The sequence below is a fragment of the Saccopteryx leptura genome, chromosome 2, assembly GCF_036850995.1.
Source record: "Saccopteryx leptura isolate mSacLep1 chromosome 2, mSacLep1_pri_phased_curated, whole genome shotgun sequence".
In the NCBI taxonomy this organism is placed as follows: Eukaryota; Metazoa; Chordata; class Mammalia; order Chiroptera; family Emballonuridae; genus Saccopteryx; species Saccopteryx leptura.
In genome coordinates, this window is record NC_089504.1 from 344,805,608 (window position 1) to 344,828,966 (window position 23,359).

At 54.4% G+C, this 23,359-nt stretch overlaps 2 protein-coding genes across 2 annotated transcripts; both read left to right on the forward strand.

Moving 5' to 3' along the window:
• The first annotated feature begins 1,335 nt into the window (after positions 1–1,335).
• HCRT (hypocretin neuropeptide precursor) lies at positions 1,336–2,760 on the forward strand. The gene is made up of 2 exons (XM_066366328.1): positions 1,336–1,538; positions 2,386–2,760. Exons 1-2 carry the CDS (start codon positions 1,518–1,520, stop codon positions 2,758–2,760), a joined length of 396 nt encoding a protein of 131 aa, XP_066222425.1. The 5' UTR covers positions 1,336–1,517.
• Positions 2,761–5,442: 2,682 nt separating this feature from the next.
• KCNH4 (potassium voltage-gated channel subfamily H member 4) lies at positions 5,443–22,541 on the forward strand. Its single transcript, XM_066366329.1, is given in 17 exon segments — positions 5,443–5,755; positions 7,680–7,913; positions 8,214–8,360; positions 8,487–8,614; positions 9,432–9,675; positions 10,019–10,176; positions 12,784–12,991; positions 13,999–14,193; positions 14,620–14,819; positions 16,404–16,653; positions 17,486–17,730; positions 18,353–18,391; positions 18,584–18,936; positions 19,204–19,310; positions 19,923–19,996; positions 21,846–22,095; positions 22,098–22,541. Coding segments are annotated over 17 exon segments (3,051 nt in total). The 5' UTR covers positions 5,443–5,679; the 3' UTR covers positions 22,241–22,541.
• Positions 22,542–23,359: the final 818 nt, after the last annotated feature.

Below are 23,359 nucleotides of genomic sequence, written 5' to 3' on the forward strand. Positions count from 1 at the left end.
AGCCCAGGTCTCTTTCCTGGCCTGGCACCCACAGATCACCTCCATGGGAAGTGATTATACTGCCAATTATAAAGCATCACAGCCGGAAGTGACTGCAGAGACCATGTGGGTTAACAGCCCATCTTACCAGTGGGGACACTGAGGTTTCATGACGTTGTGACACTTGATCCTCCGAAGTAATGCAGCACCTGTGTCTAAGTCTCCGACTCTGCCCCTGAATTATTTCTGGATTCCATCCCTACATCCAGCTCCCTGCGCCCATCTACCCAGCCCCTACATCAGCCCATGATTCTTTCCTACTGAAATCCTCCATGGCTCCCCAGTGTCCACAGGATCAAGACTAACCAGCTTAGCCACGAAGACCCTTTGACCAATCCCGGGCCTTGCTTGCCTGCCCAGCCAACTCTCTCCTCTTAGGGAAGCCATGAGCATAAGGACCACACCCTACTATCCCACATGAATTAAGCACTGTCGCCTCTGGGTCTCTGCTCAAGCTGTCCCTTCAGCAGAATGCCTTGTCCCCCAACCTTACCTGGTAGAAATCCCCTTTTCATTAAAAGCCTTTTCAGGGCCCTTTCTCCCACTGAGCTACCATTATATGCTAGGTCACACCCCCACCTGGACTTCAGAGTTCCTTGAAAACTGGGCATGTCCTATGTATACTGTTGCTCCAGAGCCCCGGGCAGGGCCTGACATAGAGCAGGTGCTCAATAGACAGTGTCCTGAATAGGAGAGACTCCAACATGGCGGCTCACTCACTGCTGATGGTGGGATGGAATCCCATCCCCCCCCTCCAGGAAGGAAGCTGGGGAAGTCAAAGGATAACAGTATGTGCTTTTTCCCACTGCCCAGGTTCAGTTTCCAAGGCTTTCCATTTTGGAGGCTAGTGGAAGGGGCAGCGGGAAGAGAGCTGGGGGTGGGGGGAGCCCAGCTCAGAAGCATTTTTCAGTTTAGGAGAAAGCCCTGGGGCCTCACAGTCCCCAGGGGCACAGGCAAGGAGCAGGGGGAGACAGGCCTGCTCCCCGCGTGCCCTCCCCCCACACGCACCCTGTGAAGAATGGGTTTCATGACTACCTCCTCTCCTGACCCTAATTAGCAGCTGCCCCTCCCTACATTGTCCCAGGCCAGCTCCCCAGCCAAGGCCCCCTTTGTGCTCCCAGATTCCTGGGTGCAAGGTGGCCTCATTAGTGCCCAGAGACCGCCCTATCTCCAAGGAGCAGGCAGACAGACAAAGGGGCTCAGTGATCCAGTTCCAGCCTCTGAGTGCCTTGGCGGCCATTCTTTGGGCCCAGCCTGGAAACGGCCCCTCTGTGTGAAGCTAATCTTAGACTTGCCTTTGTCTGGCCCCAGAGTGGACGCAAGTTGCCTGTCTCTCCCCCGCCACCTCAGAGCCCTATAAACCCCAGGCTCCTGGTAGCAGGTCACAATCGACGGCCTCAAAGTTCCTAGCTATTTGCTATTTGGACCAGTGGAGACGACACCTTTCCCTGCTACTCCACTCTGAGCTCCAGACAACCATGAACCCTCCCTCCACAAAGGTAAAGACCCAGGGATGGAGGGATCTCATCATACCAGGGGGCAGTGAGAGTGCTTGCTCAGGGACTGGAAGAAAGGCTGAAGGTGTCTCCTCTCTTGGTCTTCTCCTACGTAGGCTCTGAGGCAGGCAGAGGACCCTTGGCCGAGAACCTGCCTTTGTTAATGTTCAGTTGTGCCCTGTTCACCTAAGAGCTCGTGTTTATTGAGCACTTACTATTTCTCAGGTGCTGTATTTGCACCTGTCATCTCATTTCATCTTCCCAGCAGCCCTGCAGAGTAGGAATTATTTAATATCCCGTTCACAAGTGAGGAGGCTGTGGCCCCTGCGAGTGTAGGAAACTGGGCCAAAGCCCAATTCAGGGTCCCCAGCAAAGGAGCAGGCAAACAAGGCAACTTGGATCCTACCAGACCATGTTTTGGAAGGATTGGCCGCTATGGATAAGGGGAGCAAAGACTAAGTAGGACCTGTTACCCTGAGTGTATAAACTTCTGGTGCAGACAGACTCAGACACACCTGTGTGTTTTCAGGTGGAGTGGTAAGCACTCTAATGGGGGTGCAACGAATTAAGGATACCCAGAAGAGTCAGGGATTCATTCTGCCCAGGGGGCCTAAAAGGTTTCCTGCAGAAGATGCTGTGCTAGGACTTGAAGGATGAGAAGGTAAAGAAGGCAGATGAACCCTTCTCCAACCCTTCACACAGCATTGCCAAGAGGCAGGAAAACGAAGGGACAGCGAGGGAGGGACGAAGGCCAGGAGGGGGCGCCCAACCATCTGGGCAGGGTCTCGGTGTAAAGGCTGGTTGCAGATGCGGGTGAAAGACTCACAGCGCCCTGTCTCCACCTCCCTAGGTCTCCTGGGTCGCTGTGACGCTGCTGCTGTTGCTGTTACTGCTGCCGCCCGCGTTGCTGTCGCCCGGGGCGGCAGCGCAGCCCCTGCCCGACTGCTGCCGCCAGAAGACGTGCTCCTGCCGCCTCTACGAGCTGCTGCATGGTGCGGGCAATCACGCAGCTGGAATCCTCACGCTAGGCAAGCGACGGCCCGGCCCCCCAGGGCTGCAGGGCCGGCTGCAGCGCCTCCTACAGGCCAATGGCAACCACGCGGCCGGTATCCTGACCATGGGCCGCCGCGCAGGCGCAGACCCAGTGCCGCGCCTCTGTCCCGGGCGTCGTTGTCCCACTGTGGCCGCCACTTCTGTTGCTCCTGGGGAGCGGCCCGGGGTCTGAGCCGTTGCTCAGTCTATGTCCTGGTCCTGCTCTCTTCCCTCTGCCCTCTTGGTGTCAGCCCCCAGAAAAAAGTTCAATAAAGACGAGTCTCAGTTACTGTGTCTGGTCTCTGTTCCTGTGTGGTAGAGTCCTGCCCTCCAGGGGGCGTAAGAGTCTTGCGAACTATAAAGAGCCCGAGGGCCTAGAAGCCCGGCTCTGGGGCACCTTACTTTGGGTGTCGTTGAACCCGAAACACTCTTAGATGGGGGGCTCCCAGAGCAAGGAACCGTGCAAGGCCCGGGGGTGCAGAAAGAACCACAGATGTGCATGCTTGGAGGGGAAGATGCGGGATATGTACCTCGATACTCTGCTGTATCGGACCTTTAAGGACAGACACGAGAGGGGAGGGAGAGCAAGAAAGCCTGCGCAGGGGAGCCGAATGCGGCTGGGTAGGGTTGGAAGTAGAGCCGGTGGAAAAGGCAAGGAATATGAGGTTCAACATGAATCATCCAGAGTTGACTGCAGCGTCTGCAGTGGCTGCAGGGTAGAGGAGTGGGGAGGAGTAAGGGACTGGAGGGGAGATAGTTTGGCCATGCAGCCCAGATTTTAAAGATCCTCACAAGTCATCAGGCTTTGAGCTTTATTCTGTAGGTAGATGGGAGTCACGAGGGTTTTGTTTGTTTGTTTGTTTGTTTGTTTTCGTATTTTTCTGAAGCTGGAAACGGGGAGAGACAGTCAGACAGACTCCCGCATGCACCCGACCGGGATCCACCCGGCACGCCCACCAGGGGGTGATAATCTGCCCATCAGGGGGCGATGCTCTGCCCCTCCAGGACGTCGCTCTGTTGAGACCAGAGCCACTCTAGCGCCTGGGGCAGAGGCCAAGGAGCCATCCCCGCGCCCGGGCCATCTTTTACTCCAATGGAGCCTCTGCTGCGGGAGGGGAAGAGAGAGACAGAGAGGAAGGAGAGGGGGAGGGGTGGAGAAGCAGATGGGCGCTTCTCCTGTGTGCCCTGGCCGGGAATCGAACCCGGGACTTCTGCACGCCAGGCCGACGCTCTACCGCTGAGCCAACTGGTCAGGGCACGAGGTTTTATACTGAGATGGAGCAAGGTTTTCCTGTAACTTCAGCGGAACACATCTGTTACGTGTTGAATTGTGCCCCATCCCCAAATTCACATGTTAAAGTTCTAACCCTTAAGCACTTCAGAATGTGGCCTTATCTGGAGGGTCGTTGCAGATATAATAAGTTAAGATGAGGTCATATTGCAGTGGAGTGGGTGTCCATTGCAATATGACTAGTGCCCTTATAAAAAGGGGGAATTTGGACACAGAAATGCACACAGAGAGAACCCGTGTGAACATGAAAACAGAGGTAGCTGATGCATCTAGAAGCCAAAGGACGACAATGATTGCCAGCAACCCACCAGAAGCAAGAAGAGAAGAATGAATCAGGTTTTCCATCACAGTCTTGAAAAGGAACCAAACTTGCCATCATCCTGAGCTTGGACTTCTGGCTTCCAGAACTATGTGACAATAAATTTCTGTTAAGCACCCAGTTTGTGGTACCTTGTTACAGGAGCCCTAGGGAACTAATATAACCCAAAAGTAGAGAGAGAAAGATATGTCACTTTTAAGCAATCTAACATCCTGATAATGCTGGGCTCAGACTGGGGTGGGGGCACACAACTGGCTTGCTCTCTCCCAAGACCATCTTTCCATTCTCAATGGCTTTAACTGTTTTGTTTCAGGAAGCAACAACCCTAAGCCTCCACACTGTCCCCGTAATTTTCTGCTTCTGGAGTGAAAAAGTCCTATGTATGCTCTCACCTGGGTCCTTCTTGCTGCTGTACTGGTTAAGTCTTGGAGAAGTTGGAGTTCAAGGCCCACCAGGAAATCTTTGGAGATTTGCAGACTGATTCTGTCCACCTTGAAAGTGTCTTTCTCTGCCCCAAACTTGCTTCTAGCCTCTCCTCCACTTGAATGGCAGCAGTGAGGAGGAGTGTTAAATCAAGACCATTGGAAGAGGGAGAATGGGTAGAAAATTGCTCTCCAACATAGTTATTTTGTGCCAATGACATGCATTATGTTATTAAATTCTCACAACCACACGAAGTAAAAATTTTAGGTATTAGCTCCATTTTACAGGCAAGAAAAGTGAGGCTTTAAGAGGCCAAGTCACATATTTAGTAAATGGCAGAGCCTGGTTTCTATCCAACGGACTCCAAAGCTCGTTCTATCCACCCTGCTGGGCTAAGAGGCAGAATTTGCCAGTGTGAGTAGTGCATTTCTAGCAGTTGAGTTTTTAGCCTTGTCTATCCCCAACCAGAAAAACTAGCCTCTTTAAACCCCTTGCCGTCTCACATGGGAGAGATCTAGGGGTGCTGCAGAATAGCCCAACTCCAGCAGATAGCACTGTGAACCAGGTATCATTCCCAGCGTGGGCGGAGAGTGGGGAAACCCGTGGGGCGGAGCCACAAGGAGAGCCAGAGAACCACGCGTGGGCGTGGCCATCGGGAAGAGGCGTGTCTGACACTCAAGCCACGCCCCACCGCTTCGAGCCTCTGCTCTGGGTAGGCGTGTCCCAAATTCTCTCCTAGAAAGACTCGCGTGGGCCGCTCCCACTCCTGAAGGAGGGCCGCGGAGAGAGGTGCGGGTGTCGCTGCTGGCCCCTCCCTGCGCGGGGCACGTGGCGGGCACAGACCAAGCCCGGGAGAAAAAAACCTGACTCGTGGGGAAAAGAACCACTGAGACGGCGCCGAGCCCAGCCGAGAGCTGAGGGGTTCGGAGCAGAGAGGCGGCGGCGGTTGGAAGCAGAGAGGGAGGGGAGGAGGCAGGCGGGCGCATGGGGCGCCCCGGCCCCGCCGGCAGCGCGCCCCCTTGGGCCCGACCGCGCTGAACGCTCCCCGGCGCCTCGCCTCGAACTCTCCCCCCCAGGCCATGCCGGTCATGAAGGGGTTGCTGGCCCCGCAAAACACTTTCCTGGACGCTATCGCCACACGCTTCGACGGCACTCGTGAGTGGGGCCGAGGCTGGGGCTGCGGGTTCGAGCTGGCGGCCAGGACTTCTTCGGGGCTGGTTGGGGTCTTCTGGATGTGATGAGACCCGAGGCGAGAAGGGAGAGTGGGTCTGCGGGTCGAGGAACTCCCGAAGCCGGCTGGGAACGGCCAAGGAGCCGGCTGGGAACGCTCTGCGAGAGGAGGCGTGGGGAGGGCTAAGTGTGGGGGCTACGACATGGGGTGCGACTGGAGGGACGAAAGGCCCTTGGTGCGGCCTTGGAAACGAGGCCTTGGGAGCAGCCCACTCGGGGCAGAGCTCCGCTGGGAGCGTGTGCGGCGGTGCCGAGATGCGGAGGTCGGACGAAGTGGTCAGGCGCTATGGAGTCGACTCCCAGGCGGCTCCAGCATCACCTTTCCCCAGGAAAAAGAGGGAGGGAGGGAAGGAGACAGAAAAGATCAGACTTCGGCAAAACCTAGTTTAGATTAAGGCCACGCACTCCAAAATCGTGGCGCGTCTGTGTCTGAAGAGGGTGAGGCAGGAGGAAGGGTGTGTGTGTGGGGGGAGGGGGGGATCCGTGTGAGAAGGGGAGCTCCCTGCTCGCCCACCGCAGCTTGGGTTCCAGGTTCAGCACCTTGGACAGCCACACTCCTTCCCCGCCTCTTCTCCCGTCTTTCCCTTTTCCTACTGTGCAGCAGCCTTTGAGATCTTTGACTGCCCTACTGGGGCACCCTCGCCGGGATTTGGAAGATGTAGGGAGCGATACCTGAGGGCGGAAACTGAGCTGCCGGGTGCCCTACTTGCCTCCCTAACCTTCCTCCACACTCTCCTCCCTTGTTTCCATAGTGCCCATCACCGGGGCAACAGTCCTGGGAAGGAAGGAGGCTGCTGCCCAGAGCCCAGCACCTCCCAGGCACCCTCAGTAACCCCATCATCCGCCCCCAGACATTCACCCTTCTTAGTGCCCCGGGACTGTTTGTGTCTCAAGTCCCTCTGCTCAGCTGAGACTCTGTCCCTGGATGGCCCATAGAGCCTCCCCATGGCCTCCCACCCACTGGAACTGGAGGGAGCCAGGTCAGGTCTTGTTGCTGGGGTTGCTGGAACCACAACTGCATTGCTCAGTCCCATCAGACTTTGAGCGCTGGCGACAAGCCTGCTGAAATGAGCTAAGGGATGCTAAAAAGAGGACCTTTCTTGGGATGCAGGAACTGAGGACGCTACTCATTACTGTCTCCCTCCTCCCACAAAGGAGGTTTGTGAGTTTGGGTAATCTCTATCTTTTAGTCTCCTATCCACAAAATGGGTGTGATATCAGCAGAATCTCTGCCCTGTTCACTCTCCAATAGGTGGCAGGGTAGTGGCTATGGGTGTGCTTTGAAAGCTGTGCAAATGTGGAGGCGTCATCTCACCTTCTCAGTGTAGCATTGACATGTTATCAGAGGTTCTCCCCTAGGTAACTCCTGTAACTTACAACAACCATGTGAGGAAGATAATTATTCCCTACTTTGCAGATAAGGAAGCTGAGAGGCAGAGGAGTTAACTGCTCAAGGTTACACAGTCAGTAAGCAGCAGAGCTGGGGTGCTGGAACCCATTCCTTAACTCACCGTGCTATGCTGCCACCTATAGTATTGATAAAAGCTTACTAGCTTGAAGGCAGGGGGATGAACTGCATGAACTCTTGGGGTTCCTTCTCTAATCCCCTAGTAGTCCCTGTCCCAGTTCCAAGCCATCCTTAAGTCCTTGTCCTTTTGCTCTATCTTTTCTTACTCTCATTTCAGAATATGCCAAAGAGGGATCCAGGTAGCATGTGGAAGCCTAGAAAGCTTCTGGCTCTGTGACTTCTGATCACAGCTTGGGGTCAGAGGGTGGCAGGGTTACTGCCCACCTGGAAGCTGAGCTCCATTCCTGGACTTGACCTAATCTTGACCCCTTCTTTCCACAGATAGCAACTTCCTGCTGGCCAATGCACAGGGCCCAAGGGGCTTTCCCATCGTCTACTGTTCTGACGGCTTCTGCGAGCTCACAGGCTACGGACGCACCGAGGTCATGCAGAAAACGTGTAGCTGCCGTTTCCTCTATGGCCCAGAGACCAGTGAGCCAGCCCTGCAGAGGCTTCACAAGTCCCTGGAGGGCCACCAGGAGCACCGAGCTGAAATTTGCTTCTACCGGAAGGATGGTGAGGGGCCTGGCCTGCCCTGCAGCCCTGCCCAGACCCCAGGCTTTACCCAGAGTCCACTTGGCGCAGTGGAAGCCTGAGTGCTGGCCCCCACACTTCCTGACTGTGTGACACTGAGTATATCCCTGACCCTTTCTGGGCCTTAGGTCTCCCATCTGGAAGGTGAAGGAATTGGCTGACATATCTTGGGTTCTTTCCAGCTCTAAACATTTGCCACACCCTTTGACTATGCCCAGGAACCAGGGGGTTAGGGATGCCAGGGGCTGCTCACCCTCGCCCTCCATCTTTCCACACTTACAGGCGCGGCCTTTTGGTGCCTCTTGGACATGATGCCCATCAAGAATGAGATGGGGGAGGTTGTGCTTTTCCTCTTTTCCTTCAAGGACATCACTCAGAGTGGAGGCCCAGGACTTGGCCCCTCAGGAAGCCATGGGGACAGTAATCATGGTAACTGCAAGTCTGGGGAGAAGGCGCAAATGGTCAGAGGTCCTTGCCCAAGGTCACACAAGACCTCTCCCAACCCAGCCTTATGGGATGTGCCCCCACTTATCTCCATATGCTTCTTCCCAATAGAAAACTCCCTTGTCAGGAGGGGAACCAGCTCAAGACTTCGATTCGCCAAGAGACAGAGCCGTACTGTCCTACACAGACTGAGTGGCCACTTTAGTCGCCGGGGCCAGGGAGACATGAAAACCAATAATGTGAGTTTTGTCTCCACCCCAATATCTCCCAGCCATGATGCTGAGGTACCGTGTTACTGTCTCCCTATTCCCCTATCTGTGTGGTCTCCCACCAGTGACTTGTTCCTGTCTGCCCATTTCTCATGTCCAGCTCTACGCTGACCCATGTCCCTCCTTACCTCTTTCCATCCCTACCTCTTTGCTGCCTTGTTATTGACATTACTCTGCTCAGAAGATGTCACAAAGCTGGGACTCTAACAGCAATGACATCACCTACCTCTGGCTTTTAAGGCTGCCCTATGGGGAGGTGAAATCACAAGCTGTGGTCCTAGGGAGAAAGCCCCCACTGGGGGCCTTGCATCTAGCCCTGTGTACCACTCCAGGACCCTGATAAACCATGGGATTGAGACTCCAACCCTCTTTGTAGTCTCTTAGGGCTATAAGGAATGGGGTGCTGTGCCAGCCTCCCCTCACTCTGGGATATTCCAATCCCCCCTGGGCCCCCAGAATCCAAGAGGAACTTGAGGGAGAAGTTAGTGACCCCTCAAGCTAGGGCATGTGCCTGATTTGTCATTATATCCTTAAGCAGGGTGCAGGTCACACCTTAAAATACTCCCCACAAAACATGATTCATTCAAAGGGGGCCTGAGCAGTAGCTTGGCAAAGAAAGGAAGTGTCAGGTGCCAGCCCCTGAGCCCCTCTCCTGCACCTTCTGTCTCTCCTCATGGTTGTGTTTGCAGTGCCCACTTCCCCCTTTCCCTATTCTCTTCCACTTCCTCCTCCATCCTTCGCTCCTTTTTCCCTCAAGTGTCTCCAATTGTCACCCTTTTCCCCTTAGAACGTGTTTGAGCCAAAGCCATCAGTGCCTGAGTACAAGGTGGCCTCCGTGGGGGGGTCCCGCTGCCTCCTCCTCCACTACAGCGTCCCCAAAGCCATCTGGGATGGTCTCATCCTTATCGCCACCTTCTACGTTGCGGTCACCGTCCCCTACAATGTCTGCTTCTTGGGCGATGATGACACTCCCATCACTTCCCGACACACCCTTGTCAGTGACATTGCCGTGGAGATGCTCTTCATCCTGGGTTAGACCGTCTGCCCCACGTACCCTGGTGGGTGGGCTGGAGGGACCCACTCATCCAAGCCCCACTCTATCCTGGGCTGCAGGACCCAGTCATTCAGAGCCCATCGATTTCTGGGTCTTTAAGTCCTAATTGTCTATGTGCCCTTACTCCTGATTGCTACAGCCGTCTGCCTTTAGACCTTTCCTCCCTAAGGAGCAGCCAAAAGTCCAGTTTGTCTTCCCCATTCCTGCCTCTAATTCCATCCTGGGTCTCTAAGGCTTGTTTCCAGCTTACCCAGTTCCTCAGCCCCTTGGCCTGAATTTCTAGGCCTAGACACCCCAGTAACAGCCTCTTGCCCCGCCAGATATCATCCTGAATTTCCGCACCACCTACGTGTCCCAGTCCGGCCAGGTGGTCTCTGCTCCTCGTTCCATTGGCCTCCATTACCTGGCCACCTGGTTCTTTGTCGACCTTATTGCTGCTCTGCCTTTTGACCTGCTTTACGTCTTCAACATCACCGTGGTGAGTGACCCCTGTCCCGCTATGCAGCCTAACCTCCCAGCTTCAGCACCATATCTTCTGGTAAGGGATTGACTCCAGACCCAGACGCGGTCCTTCCCAGCCATCTTCCTGTGAGTATTTGTCAGGCATCTGCGATGGGCAGAGCCCTGCGCTAGGAGCTGAGAAGGATCTGGGAGGGTCTGTGCTCTTGGGGAGCTCAGTTCACAATCTCTGAGGGAAGCAGAGACAAACGAAAAGCTAAGTGGGGCTACCAAGGCGGCACTGGCCTGATACTAAATGAGTGGTACGCTTCACATTTTTATTTAACAACTGATGAGCATTTAGCTGTCTGCAAAGCACTGTGTGGGGGGCATGACTACCGAAAGGGACAGCAGGAACAGGAGAGATGAATGAAGTGGAGAATGGGGCCCAGGTCTTGTGGGCACGGAGCTGGCTGACCTTGGAGTTTCGGGCTGGAACATGGGCATGGGGAAAAATGATCTAAAATCTCTGTCAGTGCCAGGGAGGCCAAAACACCCCCGTTGGACAGAGGTGAGTGTGGCCTCAGAAGGGTTCCTGAGGGAGGTGAGAGGAGGGCTAGACTCTAGATAGAGAGTAGGAGTTAGCTGGCATACGATTCGGCTGGCAGGAGACGAGGAGAGAGAGCATTTGTGGGGAGCACAGCAAACCCAGACAAGGAGGGAGAGGCTGTGGGGTGGGTTTGGAGGCAATGCTAAGACCTGTGCCCTCCCGGCTCCCTAGAGACTGCACGGAAGTGCTCTTGAGTGGTCAGCTCTGCACCAGCCAGTAGATAGTAGGTCTTCTCAAGTCCACCCTCTGTCCCCAGACCCCCTAGGTTTTGGGTGGGGAAGTGGAGAGCAGTTTCCCTGTGTGCTCCTCTCTCTGCCACACTTAGCTATAGTGGGAAACCACCTACACGCAGCCAGATTTAACTAGCCGCCAATGAGCTGTGGGCCTCTTCTGGCTGTGTACACGTGTGTGCACGCTCCTATGCACGTGCTTGTGTATATCTGCCCTGAGGCTCTGGCCATTCCAGGCAGAGCTTCCAACCCCTCCCCATCTCCTGTGTCAGCTGGGAAGACAGTTGTCCCTGGAGAGAGGGAGAGCTGCAGAGAGCCCTGTCCCTCCTCCTAGGCAGTTCTTCTTCCTCTGGGACCTTTACTAAGTTCTTTCACAAACATCATCACATAGGAGCCTCACAATAACACTGCAGGTAAATTCTCTTATCCCTCGTTTTCAGAGACGGCTAAGGGGCTCAGAGAGGTTAAGTGGCTTGCTGAAGGTCACACAGCAAGCAGTGATAAGCAGGAGATTGGAATGAGGTCTCCAGACTCCTAGTCTAGTATTTTTTCCAATATGGTTCCCTGCTTCCCAGGGTACCTAAGTGTATGGTCTGGTATAAGGGAAGGTGAAGAGCAAAGAGAGAGGATGAGGAGGCTTCGGCAGAGTTGCAGAATTGAAGGAGCCAGCCCTGGGACAATCTGGTTCAAGAGGGAGAGGAGGGCCCTGACCCAGGTCAGGTAACTGGGGGAAGCGCTGAAGGACTGAAGTCAGGAGCTCTGAGAGCTGGGGGCAGGCACTAAACCCCTGAGAGGGTCCGTGGGGGACCCAGGGCCACCTCCTTCACCTAAAATGAGAGAAAATAGCATGAGGTGGCTCAGGAGCCATGTAGTGCCAGCCCTGAAAGGACAGTGAAGGGTCTTCATACCAGCTTACCCGCGCACTGTCCCAAAGTCCCAAGCCCTGCAGTGAGATGAGCTCCCACCTGCTCCTCATCTCCAAGATTGGAAGAACTAATTGAAGCATTAATAACCACAATGAAAATAGTCGTAAGGTAATATTACCTATGCTTACAGGATAATGACTAGGTTCCACTAGCTCCCCCAACCCCCCTCTAGCCCCACAAGGGCTGAAATCTCAAAGCCCAGGCTCCCTCAGTCCTAGCTCTCCTTCCTTCAACATTTCAGCATGCCCCTCTCATCTGCAGCTGACCCACAAGTAGAGAGGTCCCCTAAACCTTCCCCAGCCCTTGCCTCTCCCTACTCTACTATGCGTCTCTCTGTCTTGAGGGTGACTTTCACCACACTGCTGTTGTCACTAACAGCCAGCTCTTGCCCACAGCTAGCTGTGCCTAGGACACTAGGGGCTCGTGCAGGGCCCGGAGGTTATCCTGTCTCTTCCCGCTGTGACCAGGACTTACTCTTTCACAGCCCACGGTGAAAGAGGCAGTATGACTTTGGTGTTAGCCCAGATCTGAGTCCCAGCTCTATCATTTCCTTGGTCTGTGACCTTGAGCAAGTCACTAATCTCTCTGAACCTTAGTTTACTCATCTGCAAATTGGGAATAATGATGATAACTGGACAGAGGGCACAACTTTTTAATGAAGATTATAAATACTTAGCCCAGTCTGACACATAGTAAGTACCTACTGTTGGCCATTGTTTTAGCATTATTCCCCCACCCACCCACCCCACCCCTGCATTTCCTGGTCGCCTTCTCAGGACAACAGAGATATTTTTCCTGCTGCAGCCACCCCAGGGTGCTGGGGAGGGACATGGAGACCCGGAGTTGTGCCTCTGACAGCCTCCCCCTCTGCACTCCTGCAGACCTCACTGGTGCACCTGCTGAAGACGGTGCGGCTGCTGCGGCTGCTGCGGCTGCTGCAGAAGCTGGAGCGGTACTCGCAGTGCAGCGCCGTGCTGCTCACGCTGCTCATGTCCGCCTTCGCGCTCCTTGCCCACTGGATGGCCTGTGTCTGGTATGTCATCGGGCGCTGGGAAATGGAGGCCAACGACCCACTGCTCTGGGACATCGGTAAGCCAGTGAGGCCAGGCTCTCACTGACCACCCATCCACCTGCCCTGTCCACTCAGGCACCCAAGCTAATACCTCTACCAGTACCCACACCCACCACTCATATTCCTCTATTCATCCAACCAACATGCATTGAGCTCCTCCCGGATCAAGCAGGGGAATACTGATTTGACAATAAGGGCTTTGCCTTGGGGGCAACTCACAGCCTACCAGGGGAGCAATCAAAATTCAGTATGGGACACACTCTGGTGGTAGGGAGGGTATTTGGGGAGAGGGAGCAATACCCCTCCCTGGCCCCTTCTGGTAGCTCCCTACTGCTGTCAAATAGAGCTCACACTCAGTGCATACTCCATATAGTGCCGCAGCCTTTTTCTGTCCCCACCTGGCTTTTTATCCCACACCGCCTGTGCTACAGCCTCACTGGCCACCCTCAGCACCCAAGTTGTACTGCTTTCTCACCTCGGGCCTTGAACATGATTTCCTCTCTGTCTATTCTGTTCAGTCTCAGCTAAAATGCTGACCTCAGGGAGCCTTTCGAGAACCATACTCCCCTCCACCGCCCCACTGGGCTGGCTCTCCCTCACCCAGTATGACTCCTAAGATACCCTATAAGTTCCCTTTTGCTGGCTCACCTCCCACCTCTGATGATTTATTTCATGTCTTTCTCCCCTCTCCCCTCCAGACTATAATTTCCACAGAGCAGGGAGAATGTCTGGCTGGCTCAAGTTCTAGCCGCCTGCACACAGGAGGTCCTCAATAAACTATTCAAGAGTGGCGGAGGCCCCTGAACAACTTCCCTGTAGGGAGTTGATACCCTTGAACTGCAACTGTAACCAATTCATGGTGGGGAGGCCCAGGCCCAAGCTGCTCCTCACATTTCCCGTGCCAGCCCATGCAAACCTCCCCTCTCTGTAAACACTTAACCAAGGTCAAGTGCAGGCAGCTCCGGGAAACCCAGTTCTCCACCACTGGCGCAGCCAGGGCTCCTTGCATCCCTCCATCCCCCAGGCTGGCTGCATGAGCTGGGCAAGCGGCTGGAGGTGCCCTATGTCAACGGCTCGGCAGGCGGCCCATCCCGGCGTAGCGCCTACATTGCTGCGCTTTACTTCACGTTAAGCAGCCTCACCAGTGTGGGCTTTGGCAACGTGTGCGCCAACACTGACGCCGAGAAGATCTTCTCCATCTGCACTATGCTCATAGGCGGTGAGGCCGGGCCTGCCAAGCCCCGGGGGTGGCCATGCTAAGCCAGCGTGCAGATAGGGAAACTGGGGCCCAGAGAAGGCCATCCGGACATAGCCGTTCATTCATAGACATTTCCTCTGCACCTACTATTCTACACGCTGGCCCTGGGGAGTGCCACAAACAGGTGTGGCCTCTTGCTAAGGGTATGGGAAGCCCAAGTTCATGACCTAATAGCGCGGTATAAGAGAAAAGTATCAGGTCTGACCCCTCTCGGGATCACTCTATTCCTCTCCCCAAGCCAGCACCTTGCACCAGGTAGGCTTGTAGAAGCCCAAGGGTTCTCCTGCCCTTCCCCAGGGACCTAAAGACCGGTTCAAGGCAGGGTGGGCTTGGGAGTGGTGGTGGGGGGCGGGGTAACCTAACCGAGGCCCGCCGCCGCCACTGCAGCGCTGATGCATGCCGTGGTGTTCGGGAACGTGACAGCCATCATCCAGCGCATGTACTCGCGACGCTCGCTTTACCACAGCCGCATGAAGGACCTCAAGGACTTCATCCGCGTGCATCGCCTGCCACGGCCGCTCAAGCAGCGCATGCTCGAATACTTCCAGACCACGTGGGCCGTCAACAGCGGCATCGACGCCAATGAGGTAGTGGGCTGGGACTCCGGGTCTGCAACGCAGGCGGCGCGATGGGGCGGGGGCGCAGCCTCGCTGGGTTTGGAATGGAGGCAGGTGGGGTCCAGGGAGGTGAGGTGTTGTTCACAAGGGCACACACCCACCAAAATTCACATCCCTTTTCCTGTGCACTAGAAATTGGGAGCTGAAAGGGAGCTCAGGCCTCAGCTAATGCCATGTTCCTTTTAGTCAACATTTCCCAAGCACCTGCTGTGGGCGAGCCTCTGTGCTGGATACAGGGAGCTTGGAGGTGATCATACTCATCTCCTTCCCTAGGGAGACACCAGTCGGTTAAGGGAGGCAGATGGATAAATTACACAAGGAATGGGACTCTGCTGGAGGGATGGATGTGCCACTTGGGATCCTCATTGTGTCTTGGCCTAAAGGAGTCAGGGACAGAAGAGGGGTCACCATGAAGGACAAGAAGGAACTCAGCCTGCTACTAGAAGGCCATCCAGGCAGAAAGAGCAATAGGAACTCAGGTCCGGAAATGTTGACGTAAAAGAGCACATGAGTTCAGGGAACTGAAAATAGTTCAGTGAGCCTTCAGGAACAGGGGTGTGAGCACTGTAGGATGGAGAGGAAGAGGAGTTCAAAAGACTGAGCGATCAGACCCAGCTCGTAGATGGCCTTGACTTTAGATTGTATCCTGCAAAGTGGTTAGGTGGGGAATGGCCTGGGGATTTCAGAGGTATTTCTGAGAGCGGACACCGTGAGACTTGGTGATCCTGATTGCAGAAGAGGGTCTCTGAGTGATTCCCAGGTTTTTGGCTTGGGGAATGGGGTATGATGGGGCCATTACAGGGGTGCCAATGAGAGACCAGTGTGGGGCCGTGATGAGAATGTGGTGCCTGTAGGAGATCCAGGTGGAGCTTGCCTTGGAGGTAATTGAAAATATAGGTCTGAACCCAGGTGTAGGGCTCTGGACTCACAGAGAGTGGGAAGTCATGGAGCTGGTTGCCATGATGCTGGAGACTGGAAAGTTAGAAGACAGCCAAAGAAGAGGAGCCTGGGGCAATAGGGACAAGAGAGAGCGCGGTCAACAAGCCACAGGAGCCAAAGGGCTCCGTAACATGAGAATGGAACTGTGACTATTAAGTTTGGCTCCTAGGAGGTCATTGGTAATATTCAAGACGTAGTGTAAGCCTGCAATTTACAGATGGCCCAGAGAGGAAACGGATTGCTCAAGGTCCACAGGGACTTAGGAGCAGAGCTGATTTCTTGTCTCCTGACTCCCCATTTGACGCTGACCCACCAGGAATGATCCTTGCATTAGTAGGGTTGAATAACCCAGACATGTGTGAGTGACCAGTATGTGGAACCACAGTCATTGGACAGACAGAAAAAGACCTAGTGTCTGCCGCAGCAGTTGTGTTGGGAGGTCCACACACAAGTAAATTTGAGGTTAAACACACACAAGTCTTCTGAAAGGTCAGAAATGGTTAACTTCTAAGCAAAGGGCAAGTTGGAGTTATCTCTTTGGAGACAGCCCAGCACATCTGTAGAAATCAAGAAGCAGGGGAGGGGTGGCCAAAATGACCTATGCCCTTTATGCAGTTACTGCGCGACTTCCCGGATGAGCTGAGAGCTGACATTGCTATGCACCTGAATCGGGAGATCCTGCAGCTGCCGCTGTTTGGAGCAGCAAGCAGGGGCTGCCTGAGGGCGCTCTCCCTACACATCAAGACCTCATTCTGTGCTCCGGGCGAGTACCTGCTGCGCTGTGGGGACGCTCTGCAGGCACACTACTATGTCTGCTCAGGCTCCCTCGAGGTGCTCCGTGACAACATGGTGCTGGCCATCCTGGGTGAGGATCCTACCACCACCAATAACTACCCTGGAATTTTCCCCCGGAGGTTTTGGGAGTGGCCAGGAATCTAGGAACTAGGATACTCCTAGTAGATATCTGGAATTCCTGCTGAGGAAAACTCTTCCTTAGTCCCTTCACCCTACTAACGTCCCCTTTTGACCATCGTCCTCAGACTCCCCTAATTCCATTGGCATCCCTCAATCCATCAACCCTTCCGCAGTGACTGTCCCCCAACTCAACTGACTCTTCGCCATTGACCTTTATGCTTTTTATTTTATTTTATTTTGTGACAGAGACAGAGAGAGGGACAGATAGGGACAAACCGGAAGGGAGAGAGATGAGAAGCATCAATTCTTTGTTGCGGCACTTTAGTTTCTCATTGATTGCTTTCTCATATGTGCCTTGACCGGGGGGCTACAGCAGAGCAAGTGACCCTGGGCTCAAGCTGGTGAGCCTTGCTTAAACCAGATGAGCCCACGCTCAAGCCAACAACCTCGGAGTTTTGAACCTGTGTCCTCTGTGTTCCTGTCCGATCCTCTATCCACTGCACCACTACCTGGTCAGGCTGACCTTTATGCTTTAACTGATCCCTCTGACCATTTTTTATTGATCATTCCTCCAGCCTTACATCACTCATTGTCTATCTTCCAACTTCACCAGTCTTTCTCCACTGACCTTTTCCCAATTCCATTGATCATTTTCACCAATCCATTGATTGAGCCACCTTCAACCATCCTTCAAACACACTGACCATCCCTCAAATCCATTGACTAGGTATACCCTTATGATCCCTCTGCCCCAGCTCACTGTCCCCCCGCCTTACCCACAGGGAAGGGGGACCTGATTGGGGCAGATACCCCTGAGCCAGAGCAGGAGACTGGGTCAGGAGCAGGCCCAAGCTGTGTGCTGAAGACCAGCGCTGACGTGAAGGCACTGACCTATTGCGGACTGCAGCAGCTGTGCAGCCGAGGTCTGGCTGAGGTCCTGAAGCTCTATCCTGAGTGTGGGGCTGCCTTTAGGGCTGGCCTGCCCCGGGATCTTACCTTCAACCTGCGCCAGGGCTCTGACATCAATGTATGTAGACCCTCTATGGCCTCCATTTCCTCCGAGCTTCCTTCCTTCAAAGCAGACCTCCCCCAGCCCCAGAGGGAGCCTCAGGCATTGCCTTCCACCTGGAAAGCATTCTCTCTCAACCCCAGGCCCGCACATCCATTGCCCCTTCCGTGCTTAAAATTTTCCCAACCCCACTGACCCTACTCCATTGGCTATCACCCAACCCCAAGCAGCATCTCTCATTACCTATACTTCCAACTCTAGTGACCCATCTCCTGTTGTCCACTCCAGACTCCCCAAAGGACCCCCACTTTGGAGACACTCCCCCTCGTGTGCTCCTCCTCCATCAAGTCCCTCTCTAGACTGGGCACCATCAGCCTGGGCTTCCCCACTCACCAAATATTTCCTGAGCCCATTTTGGTTTAGCTTTGTAGGTTACACCTTAGGCTTTTGTCTTTTATTGTTATTCACACTGATTTTCCACTCAGGATTTCTCTGAGTCAGAGTTGGAGGTATCACTGAATCAAATTTACAAAAAGACCCCATCTTCTCAAACCCCACAGCCTCGATGGGTGGGACTAGGAGGTGTTACACTAATGGAGTGGGGAGGTGTGAGTAAGCGGAACCCCCTCTGTCCCGACAGGGCCTCAGCTGCTTTTCCCGTTCCCCTAGGCTCTACCAGGTAACACCCCCTTCCTGGGTGGAGTTGAGACTGCATGGGAGAGAGGTTGGGATTGCTGCACCTTTCCTTGCTCCTCTGCTGCAGAGAGAAGGAAGGGGGATGGGGAGCGTCATCTGCCAGTGAAGACTGTTCCTTAATGAAGGGGCCTGTTGTTCCCTGTCCTGCACCGTCAGCTGCCTCCTTTGCCCACAGACACACTCAGAAAGCCTCGGCTCCTCCTCAGACAAGACCCTGCCATCCATCACAGAGGCGGAGGCTGGGTTGGAGCCCGGAGGTGGTCCCAGGCCCCGCCGGCCCCTCCTGCTGCCCAGCCTTAGCCCAGCTAGGCCCCAGGGCTCCCTGGTCAGCCTTTTGGGGGAGAAGCTGTCCCCATTCTCAGCCCTTGTCTCCTCCCCTTCCCTTTCTCCATCCCCTCCCCCTGCCCTGGCTGACCAGGGCCACAGCCCCTCCTCCCATGGTCCTCCCAGGGGCTCTGCGGCCTGGAAGCCCCCCCAGCTTCTTATTCCCCCACTGGGAACCTTTGGACCTTCAAACCTCAGTCCCCGGTGAGACACCAGCCTCCCCTGCCTTCCCCATACCATTCCTGGCTTCCAGAACCTTCTCTGGACTCTTTCCCCAGTGCTCCTCCCTGTTTCAGTTCCATGTAGCCACCCTGCCCTTCCTGATTCCCCGCAGCTTGCAGCCCCGTCCCACCCCCTTGACCACTGCTTCTCCTCAGCTCCCTGGCACTGCTGCCCCCATTCCCCCTCTGCCTGCTCTGTTCTGGCCCTGACCCTCTCCCCATGGGACTGATGAGCACTGCCCTGTCCCAGGATAGTGGATGGCATTGAGGACTCGGGCAGCACAGCGGAGGCTCCTACGTTCCAGTTCAGCAAGAGGCTTGAGCACCCTAAGCCCCATTCTCAGGCCCCTCCTACAGGTAAGGACCATACTCACCCGTTCATCTGCTATTTACTCATTCATTCATTCATTCATCTACCCAGCTATCCATCCCGCCTGTAGTAAGGGCCTACTATGTGCCAGATGCTGTGCTGGGATACACAGATAAACCAGACCTGGCCCGCACTCCTAGTGAGCTCCAAGCCTAGTGGGGGAGACACCCATGTACTCAGATAAACAATTCCAGAACAGCAGGCTGAGTACCACAACTGAGACAAGAACAGGGCTCTGCGGTGGGACGAGAGAGCTCCCCTAACTCTCCCTTCTAGAGGAGGGACTCTTGACTTGGGTCTTAAAGAGTAGGTAGAGTTTGAGGGCTGTTGCAAGGCATGAAGGCATGACAAGAGCACATTATGTTCAGGTATCAAAAAGAAGATCTGTGCTTAGAGTGGAGGAAAGCAGGGGGTAAGGGGGGGAAAAACTGGGAAAGTCATAGGAACTCAAAACTAACCTGGGAGTTTGGGTTTCCCCATCACCCTGACCCCAGAGTTTCCTTGCCCCTTGCTCTCTGTCTACCCAGCAACAGGAGGGGGCCCAGCTCAAGCTGTAGACTCATGCTCCCTGCACTCCCTGCATCTCACTCTGCCTGCAGGGACCAGGCCTAGCCAGGAACTGACCACTGGGGCTGAGGAGGTGAAGGAAAAGGTCTGCAGGCTGACCCAGGAGGTGAGTGGGGGCTGGCTCCTCCCCTCCAACCTTAGAGAATATCATTTTAGGTTCCGAGACATGCCTCATATAAAAGCATTTCAGGATTTGGAGTCAGAGTCTTGAATTTAAATATTCACACTAGACCTGTGGTGGCACAGTGGATAAAGCGTCGACCTGGAAATGCTGAGGTCGCTGGTTCGAAACCCTGGGCTTGCCTGGTCAAGGCACATATGGGAGTTGATGCTTCCAGCTCCTCCCCCCCTTCTCTCTCTGTCTCTCTTCTCTCTCTCTCTCTCTCTCTCTCCCCCTCCCTCTCCTTCTCCCTCTCCTCTCTAAAATGAATAAATAAAAAATTTAAAAAAAAGAAAAAAAAATATTCACACTAGTTGGATGACCTTAGGCAAGTCCCACAACCACTCTGAACTTCAATTTCCTCATCTAAAAATGGGAGGAAAGAATCCGTTCTTCCCAGACTTGTGAGGATGCAGTGAGAGCACATACATGGTCTCTCTGGAGCACTAAGTACTACTGCCCCTCATTCCCAGCTGGCTCAGGTTGTCCATCCTGGAAGGAGGGCCTCTCCCCTCTGCACCACCGTGGGCTGCTCTCCTACACGGAAAGGCCCCCAACCAAGTCACAGTGCTCCAGGCCTTTCCCTACCCCAGCCTGAGAAATGAGTGCTAAGCAAACATGGGGGGTAGAGGACAGGGAGGCTGAGAGGCCTTCAGCCTTGGGGGACCTGGAACCCGATGTCTGATCCTGGTCAGGAAGAGCCCAGATACTGTGTGTGGAGCCTCTGTCTCTGCCTCGTCCTCAGGGATCTCAGAGTTGCCACAGCAAACCAGGTCCAGCCTTGGGAGCTGGCCTTCCCTCCTTCTGATAAACATCACGCTTCCCAGGGGGGCACCTGGGCTGAGGCGGAGCCTGGGGTTAAGGGGTGGGGCCAGCTCCTGTACAGCAAGACTGAGGGTGGTCCTGCTTCTGCTCGCAGTTCTAGGCCAGTGGCTCCAGACCTGAGTGTCTGTTGGCACCTGGAAAGCCTGATAAAATGTGTACTCCTGGGTCTCTCTTTCTGGGGTAGGGCCCAGAAATCTGCATTTTTACAGTTATTGGTTGATTCTGCACTCTTTGAAATTTGAGAAACACGTGAGCTTATGTGATGGAATCATCTGACAGTAAGGCTCATCTGTCACTTCAAAGCCATGCAGTCTCTTTGACCACATTTTTCTTCTTTTTTTTCTTTTTTTATTATTTAGTGAGAGGGTGGGGAGGCAGAGACAGATTCCTGCATGCACCCTGACCAGGATCCACCCAGCAAGCCCACTAGGGGGTGATGCTTTGCCCATCTGGGGCCCTTGCTCCATTGCAACTGGAGCCATTTTTTAGTGCCTGAAGCGGGAGCCATGGAGCCATCCTCAGTGCCCGGGGCCAACTTGCTCCAATTGAGCCATGGCTGCAGGAGGGGAGAAGAGAGAGAAAGAGAGAGAGAAGTGAGATGGGGAGGGGTGGAAAAGCAGATGGGCACTTCTGTGTGCCCTGACTAGGAATCAAACCCAGGACATCCACACGCCGGGCTGATGCTCTACCACTGAGCCAAATGGCCAAGGCCGACCACATTTTTCTACATCTTATAAAAGTGGGGTGTCGAGGAGGATGTATGTCAATAGCTGCTGTCTATAATCTTTTTTTGGAAAGGGGCTGGCATATTTACATCAAGACAAAAATAATCTCGGCCCTGCCTTTTACTCAAGGTGGCCATGAGCAGAAAGTGGTTATGAAAGAACTTTGTAAACTGTAGAGGGGGCGCACCTAAGAGGGTAGTGAATGTTGTGACACCTGGGAAACAATTTTGACTTGTTTTTAACAGATCTCCCACCTCAACCAGGAAGTCTCTCAGCTCAGCCAGGAGCTCCAGCAGATGATGGGCCTGCTGCAGGCCAGGCTGGGTCCCCCAGGCCACCCAGCAGTCTCAGCTTGGCCTTCAGACTCTCTGTGCCTCCAGCTGAGGCCTTCATTCGTCTCTCCCTGTCTGTCAGGACGCCCACCTAGTCTCCAGGATACTACTCTCACTGAGGTCCACTGCCCAGTCACTATGGGGACAGCAGAGATCGGGGCTGCCCCCCCAACCTGAGACTCTATGTGTTATCCCCCTACTCCTCAAAGACTGACCTTGTGGGACCCTCCCCAGTGCCAGAGGCCTCACTCCCGACCCCAAGCCTCATGAGGCACAGCTTCTGGTCCAGGTCAGACTCATTCCACTGACTCTGGCCCTGGGCCCAGGCCTGTCTGGGGTGGGCATGGCCACCTGCCATCAGGGAGGGGCTGGGCCCGTGGCCTCCTGCCTTGGGTCAGCAGCCATCAGCTGGTCTGGTTGACTCTGGATTCTCATGACTTTTTCACAAAGCCTGGTCACTTCCAACCCTTTTCCCTTTTCTACACCCTCTCCTACCCTCCTCCTCTGAGAGGGGAGCCACCTAAGGTCATGGAACCCAACAGGCATGAGACAGAGTGCAGTGCCGATTGGGCTGGGCAAATGAGATGGCCTACCTTCTCCCCAGGATCTGGAGGCAGGTAGAGATGGGGAAGCCGAAGGGGATGGGGAAGGGCCCAGACACAGCCCAGGAAGTAAAGAGTGAGGCAACAGCAGGCAGGATTTGGGTGTCTACAATGAGAGGGATAGATGGCAGATTCCACAGCAGAGACAGCATAGTGATACAGCGAGGTCTTCTGTCCCAGCCCCTGGGTCTCTGCTGGACACCATGACAGCAATGTTGCCTCAGAAGGGCTAGGTTTGAAACCCTGGTTGGTGTTTGAGCAACCCAAAACTTCTTAGGCCTCTTACTGCTAGCCCAGGCTGGAGAGGCTCCCGGCATCCCACAGCCTGTACAGGAAGCAAACAGATGACCCCTGTATATGTATTCTTTGGCTCTCAGCATTTTTTCAAAATATTAATGAGTTGCCAACATTAAAAATCAAGAGAGTACACATAAAAATCCAGCTATTCCAGCCTCTCTAAAAATTTTGGGAGATCTGGCAATCTCAGCGGGTATTGGGTGGCCACTGTTGTCTTTAAAAGGGAACTGCATTCTCAACTTCTTTACAGTCCCCATGTTTCTTAATCATCTCCTGATCCCCAGATCATTTATTTGTCTGGCCTCTGTGGATTTTTGAGCGTGCAGTTTTTGCCTTAGAGCATGCTCCCAAGTTCCTGTGTCCCAGGGGGTACGTTTTGGGCCCAGCAATGTCTATTTCTATCACTGGGCACGGGCCTTTAACATCTCTATTTCTTTCTGCAGGCTGTCACTGAAGGTGGTCTCTTCTGCTGCCAGCAACTTGAAACAGTCCCAGCAGCACTCCCTGTCCCTCCCCTGCCTCCAGACT

Bases quoted from the DNA above. Each gene is read 5' to 3' on its own strand.
- HCRT (XM_066366328.1), top strand. From the start codon at position 1,518: ATGAACCCTCCCTCCACAAAG. The intron at 1,539-2,385 runs GTAAAGACCCAG...CCACCTCCCTAG, and splicing joins TGAACCCTCCCTCCACAAAG to GTCTCCTGGGTCGCTGTGAC.